Source organism: Marmota flaviventris, chromosome 2, assembly GCF_047511675.1.
Source record: "Marmota flaviventris isolate mMarFla1 chromosome 2, mMarFla1.hap1, whole genome shotgun sequence".
NCBI classification, from domain to species: domain Eukaryota; kingdom Metazoa; phylum Chordata; class Mammalia; order Rodentia; family Sciuridae; genus Marmota; species Marmota flaviventris.
In genome coordinates, this window is record NC_092499.1 from 121,976,010 (window position 1) to 121,988,605 (window position 12,596).

The following is a 12,596-nucleotide window of genomic DNA, read 5'->3' on the forward strand; positions in this document are numbered from 1 at the left end:
GGTTTCCCAGTAAGGAGTTGCTCTAAGGAAGGGGCGTCAGGGCCCAAGTTTTTACCTACCTCTGAGAAGAACACAGACAGAATGACCAGACTGATCCAGTGGATGACGCTGGCAAACTGGAATGCACTGGAAACTGCAAGGAACATAGTAAGGGCCAATTTTAGGAGCAAGGAATTAGGTGCATTGGTAGGGGGGCTTCACAGCATCGAGGGGGACCTCTGGGACTCCAGGGCCCACTCTGGTTGAAATTGGGTCAGAGAAGAAGGGCAGCTTTAGGAGTGCCTGTGGTGGAGGTCTGGGAGCCTGGTGGCCAATGGTGCTGTGGGCTGTTCTCCCTCCAGTCCCCGGGGCTCTTTGCTCCCCACGGGCCACCTCTCTGAGTTCCTGCTCAATCCTTGTGGGTTTCTTGCCATAGCCTGACTTCAGGAAAGGAGCCTCCAGAGAGGGTTCTCAAAGACACCTGTGGCTATCGGACCTGTGCGGGCAGCTTCAGTCAAGCCTGGATGAGCTTCAGAAGCTCACAGCACAGTGCACCCCCAAAGCACTGTGCACTGTTAGCGGGACTCAAGGCAGCTTCCCCTGACCATCACCCTGAAACTCTGAGTGGCAGACATGGTCGCGTCAGCAGCATGTTTTGGAGAGATGGCAGGAGGGAGGCCTGAAAGAGGAGCTAGACATGGGACGAAAATAGCAGAGCCTGTGGGCTGGGAGCTGTCAGAGTGCCATTCACCTTCCAGGCTCTGGAGTGAGAGCAGGGAGCTGTTGGCCACTGACGGCTTCAACTCCACCGTCTGCTAACAGTCCTAGAAGTGAAGGCGCTGTCTCTGGGGGAGTCTTCTAAAGTCCAGGAAGCCAGGACCAGCCTCCGAGCCCTAGCAGGGTCTAGTTTACCAGTCAGTGAGGCCACAAGTGGTTGCTGTGGCAAGGGTCAGGTGAGTTTTGATAGGGACAGGGTGGGAAGGTTTCCTCCCAGAGGCAGGCCTCAAAGAGATATGTAGACATTTTAGGGCAGCAGGCAGAGCAGAGAGAGGGCAGGGCTGCCACTGCCAACAGGCCTGCACTGCCTCCCTAGTGGGCCTGCTTGGTGTGCTGCTCAGAATCCCCTGGAGCTGACTGTAGAGGCCCAGTGCCTTCAGTGGGGAGGGCTGGCCTCAAAGAGGAACCTACAGCCTTTCCCTGTGTTCTGCGACTCCTGGGGGTGTGTAAAAACCAGGTCATGGAGTGAATCTAAGGGGGAGAAGGCTGCAGGTTCCAGGTGGGAGACCCTGGGGTCCCCTGGCTTTGGGCCTAGGTGACCCTCAGAAGCTGAGCCCTGGAGATGCTGTGGATTCCTTCCCCTCCCCGGCCACAGGAATACCAGTGGGAACCAAGAAGCTGAGGCGTGTGTGACTCTGAAGAGACCTCCAGATGATTCTGAAAACATAAAATCTCTCCCCATTATTTCTCAAATGAATTCCTGTGCCTTTTTTTACGGTTTGCTTTAGAAGAGCAATAAATCTCTGATTGTGCATTTTATGGAATTTAAGATGCCTTTTATGGGCTGCTATTGGATCTCCCCACCAAAATCAATCTCCTGGATACTTAATTTTAAGCAAAATTCCAGTGTCGGCTGAGTTCTCAGTTCTATTCAATGCCTCGCAGCCGAGGGCCCCAACGACAATCCACCACAGGGAAAGAAAGATCCCGTTATGGTCAGATCTCATAAAAAGCAGACAGTATGGATGAGTGGGAGGGAAAGTCTACAACATGGTTTAATTGAAGACAGGTTGAGTGTAAACCCAGTGCTGGTCACTTTACGCTGGAAGATCCTTTAATTGGAACCAAGGGGCCACCAGCTGCATAAAACCCAACTAGGCTTATCAGACAAAAGCAATTTTGTGCTGGCCGTCATCCTCACTTAGAGAGCAGAGGAGGCTAATGTGACTTGGAGGGAGATTCGACAGACCCTGACGATGGAGGATCCAGTAGAGGAATTGAGGGCACTGGAGAAAACAAGCCTGTAACAACCAAATGGGTTTCGGGGTGACTGAATCTGCAGTCCTGGATTTTGTCAATGGAGGGGAAGGAAATTTCTCTGGGGCCAATAATTTCACCTCTTTTTTATTTGCACTTCAATGATTCAATTTCTGAATCAGGAAAATAGGGAAAAGGGATCCTAACCATTCAAGGCCAGGGGAGTCAAGACCCTTGGTCCCTGGCCCTCTGGTATACCAAATGGCAGAGAGCAAGGGTCTGGGTAGGAAGTGGGCCTTCCACCCTGACAGCCAGGATGCCACAGCCAGAACAGAGAGGAAGCAGCCAAGCCTCCTGTTGCCCTACACATCAGGCTCCAGCAAATGTGAAGCTAGGACAAATCCCAAGAGGACCTACGTGGGAGGACGGGCCAAGCAGTAAAGTGATCCCGTGACTGGAAGACCCATTTCTGCTACCTCTGACCTAGGGCAAGTCTTTTAACTCATCCAACTCTTAATGTACTCTGCCATAAAATGGAATCATGTCAGTCTTGCCCATCTCACAGGGTGGTCCTAGGATCAAATGTGTGGAAAAGTTCTTTCAAAACTATCACACTACATATAAGTAACACTGCCAACTTACAACTGCATAAAAACCCCAGGAATCTTAGCCTCATTGTAGCTGCTGTCATTATTAATTACCACACGGTGATATGCCTCCACAGATGAGGACTCTCTTTACACTACAAAAAAACTCCAACCTGGAAAATTCTAAATGGGAACGATAAAAAAAAATGCACACAGGGGTCCCCAACATTTTTATCTCATCAGTTTCTGATCATGGAATGCTGGGGAAGGGGGCTGAAGAGGACACAGGGCAGAGAGGAGCAAATGCTGCTGACCAAGAGAGAAGCTGCCAGACACATTTCCTCCCCAGCGGCAATCCCCATGAGCCCCCCGGGCCAGCGCCTTGGCAGTGGCATGCTGGTTGGGGACCCCTGATGGATGCAGATGCACAGTGAATATTGACATCATATGTATTTGCATATGTATCTCTCTGGCTACTCACACTGGAGAAGCTTTATATCTATTAGAAGTTCCAGAGTCAGGAGAATCACCACCAATATTACACAGGCTACCAGGAAACTGTTGAGACTTGCACTGAGCAAAAATACCTGCCATACGGCTGCTCTCTTCCCACAGCATGGCTTCAGCCAGTTAGACCTGTGGGGACAAAAGCAGGGAGAGGAGGGGCTGAGAATGGGAGGGGACAAGGGTAGATCCCGGCCACAGCCCTGCCTCAAACCCCAAGCCATACCCCTCCTGGGCTCTGCATGACTTCACCGTGAATATGATCTTACTTAAGAGGCCACTGGGTAGGGTCATAAAGAGATGGAGCTGGATTTGCATGCTAACTGTGGCAGCTCACAGCACCATCCTGTGCTTCAGTCTCCTCATCTTTAAAATGGGTAGGAAACCCACACCCCATGGGTTAAATGTACAGTCTGCCTATGTGGCAACCGCTACACAAAAACACGTTGTTATTCTATGTCTGTGTATCTTAGAACATAGCTCGTCATTTAGGAGAAACTCAGTTTGCATTAAGTGAATGCTCAAGGAATTAGTAAATTGGTTTTCCGTTTTTCAGCTATATAAAGAAAGACTTGAACTAGCATCCTGTTTTTCAAAGCAGGTTGTTTTCAGAACACTAGTTCCATAGAACATTACAAGTTGTTACTTGATTTAAAAAAAGAATTCCATGGTTGGGTAAGTTTGGGAAAATTTGGGCCAAATAAATTTCCATGGATATTTTTCTATGTGGGACATTTCGGTGCTTGTTGGGCCAGGGTATCCTTTTGTCACAGAGTGCCTGGTGGGACTCATGTTCTGTGGACCATCTTTTGGAGCACCCTTGACTAGGTGATGGTGAACAGTCCCAGGAAAGATGAAGCCACAAGGACAGACTATTTTCCACGTAGGTTTGAAGTAGGGAGAGACCCACAGAAGGCAGAGCTGCCTGGGTCCCTTAGGGTATTTGATCCTCTTTCCTCAGGAATACAAGAGGGGCAGCTCTAAGGTGGGCAAGGAGCACCAGGCTGACTGTGCCGAGGTCAACTGTCATAGTTTGATTACAGGCTGGACTTGCCTGCCCTTCCTTGCTAAGGAAGAACTAGGCATCCTGTAGAGGCACAGTGCCAGCAGGGGAGTCCTTACTTCTGGCTCTGCCTTTGGCCACTTGGGGGCCATATGTGAGGGTACTGGGCCACTCTGAGACTCTGCTTTTGGTTTGCAAAATAGGGGTTTCATAGGGTTATTGAAAGCTAAATGAGAGAATGTATCTGACCTGTTAAACACAATGTAGCTGAAATGGCGTGGTGGTGGTGGTGGTGGTGATGATGATGATGGTGGTAAAGTATCTGATGGCCCGTCACCCCCTGTCCTTCCCATCCAGAGAGAGCCAATCTGCTGCAGCCTGCTGCCAGGGGGCCAGTGCCCACCTCCTGAAGATCGCGAGGGTATCACTGGGCCGGGAAGGCAGCTTGCTTTGAGGTTCTCCCTTCTCTCTGAAGGAACGTTGCGAATGCTTCCAGGTGGAGAGTTCTTCCTCACAATCCATCCAGGGAAAGCTTGAAGGACAGAGAGCCCAGCGCTCTTCAAGAAACTGGGCTCACTCAAGCCTTCCTAGATATTTTCTAACACTTTGGTAATGGCAGGCTGGTCCTCGGCTCTGTGAGGGATACAGAGTCTGGGGTTTGGTCCCCAGTCTTGGGAAGCCAGTCCCAGAAAGAGAGAGAGGAGGATTTCGACAGGTGATGGAGGAAGGCAAGGAGGTTGTTTTGGACATGGGGGAGGTTGATGTGGACCTCCACATGGCCCAAGAGCATGGGGCAAGGGATGAGGAGACTAGCCAGGTCAGAAGAGATGGCTTCTCTTGAGGAATAAGTGGAAAATGGGGAGAAAGCTCAGTGGGGGCAGATTGTGAAGGCCGTGGATGCCTCAAGTGCCCCTTCAGATGGATTTCAGAGCACCACAGAGGCACCTTTCCATTTTTTTGTAGGCACCCAGGGCCAACCCACAAGCTAGAGGCTACCAGGCAGGCCCCACACAAAGAAACCTCAGGGAGCTCAGCAGGGTTGCCAGATCAAACACAGGCCATCCAGTGAAATTCAAATTTCAGATAAATAATGAGCAATATCCTAGTATGTCCCAAACATTACAGAGGATACATTATACTAAAAAATTATCTGTTGTCTATCTCAAATTCAATTTTAACTAGGTATCCTGTATCCTTACTTGTGAGATCTTGCAGGTCTAAACTCGGAGCCAAGCATCTCAAGGAAGCCTGGTGAGGATGGCTGTGATGTGGTCAGAGAAATGCAGGAGCAGCCTCGGACACAAGAAAGAGCCAGGTGAGAAGGCCGCCTGTCCCAGATGGGCAGGAGGACGGGACTCAGACAGGGAAACATCCACTGTGCATTCAGACGGACATCCCCGCGCCCGCCTGCTGGAGGCCCACAGAAGCCGAAGGCTGCTGCCCACAGGAGCAATTGCCACACAAAGATCCCTTGAACGTTAAGGTCTCTGGGACTCTCATCACTGCCCTCCTCACCTCCTGATCCATCCCACCTGTCTCACTCCCCTGCTTCTTTTCCCACCATGTGACATTCCTGCCACCCCCCTCATCCCTATTTTCATCTTTCACACCTCTCACCTGCCCAGCCTCCCGGCTGCCTCAGCACCCCTGCAACTTTCTTTCCCCCCAGCCCCAGTCTATGAATCCTCTCCATGGCCGCCGGCGCTGTCTTTTCCAGGGCCTGGAGAGACCCAGCTCCAACCCCACATCCTCCCTGAGACCCACCACAATGTTGGTGGCCCCTAAGACTGATGCCATTTCATTGTCATTTGAAACTGGAGCCAATCTGTAAATAGAAAGGGCAGTTGTGAAGGCTGTGTGCCCGGGAGTGTCTCCTCTGGGCAGGAAGCCTTGTCCTCATGGTCAACAGGTGCAGTCAGATGTCTGTCCACCCTGTACTGTGTGCATCCAATGAGTGTGGGTGCTCCCCAGAGAGACAGCCCCTTCTACCCTGAGAGGGGAGGCCCACAGGGAGAAGGGAATGAAGGAAACCCCAGCAACGTGACTTGAATCTTCACCCACTGCTGTGGGAGGGAAAGGCTGCTCTGTGCTGCTGTTTAAAATGTGTAAAGGTTGATTCTCTTCTTTTTGGGGGGTTTGAACTCAGGGGCACTTGACCACTGAGCCACATCCCCAGCCCTATTTTATATTTTATTTAGAGATAGGGTCTTACTGAGTTGCTAAGCACCTTGCTTTTGCAGAGGTTGGCTTTGAACTCATGATCCTCCTGCTTCAGCCTCCCAAGCTGCTGGGATTACAGGCGTGCACCACTGTGCCTGGCAACTTCCCTCTTCTTTTGACAGATCTTTCTTTTTCTGAGCTGGGGTCTCTCTGTATTGCCCAGGCTGATGATCTCCAATTCCTGGGTTTAAACTACTCTCCTGCCTCAGGCTCCCTTGCAGCTGGGACTGCAAGAGGCACAACCCCCAACTTGAGATGCAGACAGGTGTCTATTGTCACCTGTGGCCTAAAGTTAGCCAATGGCTGGCCTGGCTCTGAAATCTAAGCCAGGTAGAAGACCAGGCAGATAGCAGGATTTAAAGGCATGCTGGACACCCACCTGGTGCTAGGTGGCACTGTGAGCAAAACAGGGAACCCCCCACTCCCCGACTTTGGGCAGTTTGCATACTAGTGGAAGAGTCCAACAGTAAATGGAACAAGTTATAGCATGCTACAAGGAGATAGACACTGTAGGGAAAAGGCCAGAGATGGATTAGGAGGGATTAGGATGGTGAAGGGTGAGCTGACATTTTAAATAAAGTGGTCAGGGTAGGCCTCATTGAGAAAGTGACATTTGAGGAAGTTGAAGGGAGTGAGGCCTGCAAATAATTGGGGGGCAATCCAGGCATGGTCAGATTGTACATTTAATAAAAACTGTAACTGGTCAAATTCTACTCAGCCCCCCAAATACCTTCAGCACCAGAAGGACAGGAGACAGGAGTTGGGATGTGGGGAAGGACAGCAGTGGGTGTAGCTTACCAACCATTTACCCCTCAGGGCAGATGTGCTGGTATTGCCAATGTCCTTGGCACAACCAACACAGCACCCCAGGAATCGCAAGGCAGCTGCAAAATTGAGACTTACTGCTCTGGCCCTACTCTTTCACTCCTATGCCATCTCAATTGGGCACCCACCATGAGCTTGGCCTTCAGCTACCAGTCGCTACCGAGCCAGTGTGACAGTCAGTTTACAGAGGCCCCTTTGCTACTCAACTTCAAGGGGATGCCATTTACATCACATTCTGTGTGGCCTTCCTTCTTCCCAGTGACAGCAGTGGACTCCACTGAAGCAGATGAGAGAGGTCTGCCTGGCAAGGAAGCCATGGTTACGGTATCAAGGGATCAGTACCTGGTGAGGATAGCTGCCTTGGGCAGGGAGGCAGGGAGGTATAGGGGTGGGTGGGAGCATGGATCTACATCCAGGTCAGTGGTTCTCAGCCTGGGATGCAATTAGAACCACCAAGAGAGCTATAAAAATCCCAGTGCCCAGGCTGCACACCACACCCCTTCAACCACCACCTCCAGGTTAGGACCCAGGCTTCGGTGGTGTGTAACCTGCTCAGGTGATTCCAATGTGCAGTTGAGATGGAGAACCACTGTCCTGGGTCGTGACACTCTTGGGACCCATGGACCAGAGCCATCAGCATCACCTGGGATCTCATTGGAACTCCAGAAACTCAGCCCTCCCCTATGCCCACTGAATTTAGTGAGATCCCTGGTGGTACAGGTGAGAAACACCGCTTTATGGGGGCAAGAGGTGATAGGTATCTTAGAAGGTGAACAAGGTATGGCAAAGGGGGTTTAGGAGCAGGAGAGATGAAACGGCAGGCAGGGATCCATTGAGCTCAGGGGTTGGGAAGCATCGACCTTGCACTGGGGGCCAGGCGAAGCAGGCAGCTATGTGGATAGCTGTGAAGGGGCTGGGATGGGGACAAAATAGGCTTAGGGCTTTGAGCTTCTTTTTGAATAGCAGAGATGGGGGCAGAGCTACACTACTGCTGTAGGGGCACGGACCCCAAGGCCTTAGGACAGAGCCCCTAGTATAGATGGAGTCTTGCTTGAGTGGTGGGGCTGAAGCTGTGCATTTTCTGGCTGACCCCGTATTTGGAAATCCCAAGCTGCTAATAAAATTTCCTCTAAAACTCAAATGACTCAGACATTCCTAGGAGACTGTGTTTTAGTAGCAAAACAAAACGTGTCCAGTTCCCAAAGATCCCTGAGTGGCTTACTAATGACTCAAGGGCCTTAATGGGCCACAGGGGTAATCAGCATCGACTGTTTAATTAGAGAAGGTGCTTTCCTCCATCTGAGGCATGTAACACATGGAGGGCTGGCTCTCAGGGTGGTGTCATTCCTGAAATCACCACCAGAGGGCGGGTGTCTCCCTCTTTTCCATCTTGGTGCTGCAACAGCGAGGGGACCGCTTTGGGGACCGCTGGGGCTGCCAAACTCTGCAAATACCAACAACCAGATGGCTTTGCCTGGCAGGTGGACTCATATTCTACCTTGAGGTTCTGCCAGTAACTCCTGAGGCCTCAGGGGATCCTGGGGCGGAAGGGGAAGTAAGCATCTTTGCTGTTCCTGCTTTATATTCTTAGGCATTTGGATAAAAGTTTAAGAGAACAAACTCTAGAATATGAAAATGGACTTCGGCAAATTTCTGATGGTGTTTTTAGGGGCAATAAAGCCACAGGAGCAGCCTGAGAGGAGGTGGCTCAGGTCACTGCTACATTGGGCAGTGTTCCCAAGCCTGGCACGGAAAAAGGCCCATCCTGAAAGGCGAAGGAGAACCATGTGGCATGGGATGGCAAGGGCTTGGCTTGCTCCTGCAGCGCCCAGTCTCCCCCACCCCACAGTCTACTGTGCACTCAGACTGCTATGGCTATCAGGCTGGTTGGGGATGGAAGAATGCACGATGGGGCAGGGGCAGCTGCACTGATTCTCCTGGCCTGGAACTTGGGGAGGAGCTGGAGTATACTGTGTATAATTATAACAGGTGCACAGACTCCTTGAATCTCACAAATAGGTCATCTAAGGAGACCTGGGCTCCTGATTAAAATCCCATGGTTGGGTGGTCTGAGGCTCCTCCTGCTCTACATGCTCCAATTCTATGATGCTCAGCACCTGTGTGCTGGGTGTCTTGCCAGACTTGGTGTTGTTTTTGATCATCAGCAGCACATCCTGGCCCCCCTTTTACTTTACTGTGTATACTCCAGCTGACTAAAATAATGTCAGAGAAAATCTAACTTTTTTCACTGACATGGGCTTCATTTTTATTGATTTAATTGGCACTTACATGGTACATCCTTTGCACCAGGAGCTGTTCTGCACACTTACGAATGTTATTTCAGTTGTTCAAGAGGCAAGTCCTTCAACTTTCTTCTCTGGTGGGGAATAGCCAGGCTTTTTCTAGCTTGGTTTCTGGGGGCAACTAGCGTCTACAAATCACAGCCTCACATTGACTGAATGCTGAGTGCAGTCTTTTTAAAAAAAAAAAACAAAAAACAACAACTAATGTATTAGTTGTTGACGGACCTTTATTTTATTCATTTATTTATATGCAGTGCTGAGAATCAAACCCAGTACCTCACATATGCCAGGCAAGTGCTCTACCACTGAGCCACAGCTTCATCCCCTGAGTGTGATATTTGAGTCTTAGTTTCCTAATCTCCAAGGTGGAGATCTCTGCCTTTTCAGGGGTGTAGTGAAAGTTTAAAATATTAAAAAGAGCATATGTAAAGCATACACATTGCTTACCGTGCACATCTATAACAATGACGGTTCAAATACAGGAACATTAAAAAGGGAATCTAATTATCTAACCTTGGGTAGTTTCAACAACCATTCCATTCCACATCTAGTTATTACGTGCCCACTGAATGCTAGGCACTGCACTGGGCACATGAGGCGAAGAGGGCCTTTGTCTCCATGGAAGCTATAGCCTTGTAAGTGAAATCAGCCTGTGCAAGGAGCTCCTAGCCTTAGACCACGCGAGAAAGCAAAAACAAAAACAAAAACAACAAGCAAAAACATCCATAAAACCACCAAGGGAGAGAAAAGCAGGTGAAGGATGACCTATTACAACTACCAATCTGAAACTCACAGGGACATGTGAAATGATTACTGGAACTTCTTCCTCCCTTTCTCAGGGAGACTAAAAAGAAAAGCACCACTGAGCTTTTCCTTTGTCCCTGTACCCATTTCTAAGATATCTAGAATTAGATTAGCTACCCAGAGTTAGATAATCAGTCCCCTTTCCTGTATCTGACTCATCATTGTTGGAGATCTGTGCGGTAAGCAACATGTTATGCGTTAATACATGCAAGCCATAGCAGTGCACATAGACCCAGGAACATGAGCACACAGCATTCTTCACAAAAGTACTCTCGGGGTGGAGGTGAGAGGTGACTCTCCCAGCCCTCTGGGGAACTAAATAAATTGCAGTTCCAGGCAGACAGCTTCTGTTCCACAATCGGAGCTAAAGGTTAGCCCCAATGCCTTGGGGAGGAGGGAAAGGGATGGTGTGCAGCTGGGGTCGCCAGAGCCTGGCATTTGCTTGTCCCAGAATCTCACATGTTTTGCATCCTCAGAAATGTCAATTCTGGGAAAGACAGCAGGGTGTGGTGGCAAGAGCTCAGGGTTAGGAGGCAGGAACCGTCACTCTACTTGGCAAGCTACTAACCTTCCAGCCCTCCCAGGAGGGAGTACAATGGCCAACACACACCATGAACTGGCTGTTCCTACCCAAGGGACCACAGGCGTCATCCACACATTTCTGAAGGGCTGCCATCTAGGTAGGATGTGGTCAAGAAATGGTTTCCCAGTTACTTGGAAAGGGGTTCAAGCTTGACTCAGGGGAGTGAGTGGGGTACTGCTGGACCAAGGGCCCATGAGGCCTCCTTTAATCCCTGGAATCCTCAATTCTGGGAACTGATCACAAGAATCTCCTTTGGCTGTGCTTTGCAAGCAGGGCTGCCTGGTGAGGCTGCTTCCTAACTTGGTAGAGGTGACTTAGAAGTTGGCTGGAGTTTTCCAGCACACCCCTCTTCTCCACTGTGGAGCTCTCTGGGTTGGCTGTGGTTCTGCAAATCCTGGGTTGGCCATGTTCTCCCTCCTTCTCTTTGAAATCTGGATCCCAAGCACCTTCAGGGATGATTGGGGGATGGGTGTCATTTTATCTCAGGTGCCATTAACTCCAGTGCCATTAACTCTGCTCATTATCCTTGGGGAACCTGGCCTTACAATAAACTTTAAACTTTTCTCCCCTCCCTGTGGGCACCCTGCACCACCCCCAGGTGGTCTGAGGCACTCTGCCGCCATCTAGTGGTCTCCCATGGCTGTCAAGCATATGCGTAGGTGGACATGGGTGGATATTTTGCTGAGAAATCAGGTATCTGAACTTATCGCCCTTTTCATGGGTCTTTAGGGTTCCTGGACTACAGGAAAATGAAATAGCATGCATTCACCAGGAAAATATTTTGATCTGAATTAAGCCTGTATTCACTGGTTGGGGTTTTGAGAGCTCTGGTGAAAGCCTGAATCTTCTAAAATTATAAAGAGGGTCATGGATTTGCAAGGTTAGCTTGGGGACAGGGGCAGCTGGTACACTAGAAGAGTGGTGTTTTCTTATAGACAAGTCTCACTGCATTAATAAAGTGGATTAATGAAGCTCTAACAGTCTTCACAAACCACACGATGAGGAACTTCTGGATTTCCCATTCCCGTGATCGTGGCTGGGTGAACTGTTAACCCTGAACCCCCAAAGGATTTTCCTTCTTCTAACAGGATGCTAAACTCTTACTAAGTGAAGCTGGCATGTTCTGTGGCAAATACTATTTCTTTCTTTTAGATTTTGTGGAGGGGGTGTGGAGTTAGCAAGGATGCTCAGAGTGAGTGCGGCCATCATGGCCTTCTTGACATCTGGGCATGAGAAGCCTGGTCCCTCCCATGTGGCTCTTCCTCCTACCAGCAGTCACCTCTCTCTGAGGGTACCTGGCTCCCCCTTCTGTCTTCTGATCCTTATCTTTACCCAGCCCCACCCACTCACTCACTCATTCATAACAGGCTCAGTGTTCCAGCACCTGGCCTAGTACTGGAGACAGACTTGGAAAGAGAGGAGGAGCTCAGGGTTGTTTCTGGACATGGTGAAAATGAAGGCAAAGGACTGTGGGAGCACTGAGGTGAGGGCCTAGGCTGCAGGGGTGGGGGATGGGAGACTTTCTGGGAGGACCTGGTCCTAAAGCAAGACATTCTGGGAAGAGAGGGAGATATTTTGGGCCATGGCTTCACAGGCTGCTCCCCCTCCCTTTTCTTTGCCCCCAGCCTTTGCTTGCTAGCATATCTAAAATTACTTCAGTCCTTATTTAGAGATGTTTGCTATATTGGATCGTCTTATTTTTCTAACCTGACATCTCAAAAATATTCCTGTGCCCCCATTATGTTGTCTTCCTCTTACTGTGAAATTTTGGCAGACATATGCTGTTGGCATCATCTCTAAGTAACAGCACCCCT

The 12,596-nt window shown here is 49.9% G+C and overlaps 1 protein-coding gene across 10 annotated transcripts in view; it reads right to left on the reverse strand.

Moving 5' to 3' along the window:
* The window catches only part of Tmem266 (transmembrane protein 266), a 110,927-nt gene that overhangs the window by 45,226 nt on the left and 53,105 nt on the right, over nt 1-12,596 (reverse strand). For 4 of the 10 annotated variants that reach the window (XM_071608501.1, XM_071608499.1, XM_071608500.1 and 1 more), the window contains exons 4-5: nt 3,022-3,176; nt 60-133 (exon numbers count right to left, since the gene is read on the reverse strand). In XM_071608501.1, coding sequence (XP_071464602.1) covers nt 60-133; nt 3,022-3,176 — 229 coding nt within the window. Of the gene's footprint in view, nt 1-59; nt 134-3,021; nt 3,177-4,296; nt 7,390-12,596 lie in introns of those variants that run through there. The other 6 variants (XM_071608505.1, XM_071608504.1, XM_071608502.1 and 3 more) reach the window with 5 other exon arrangements.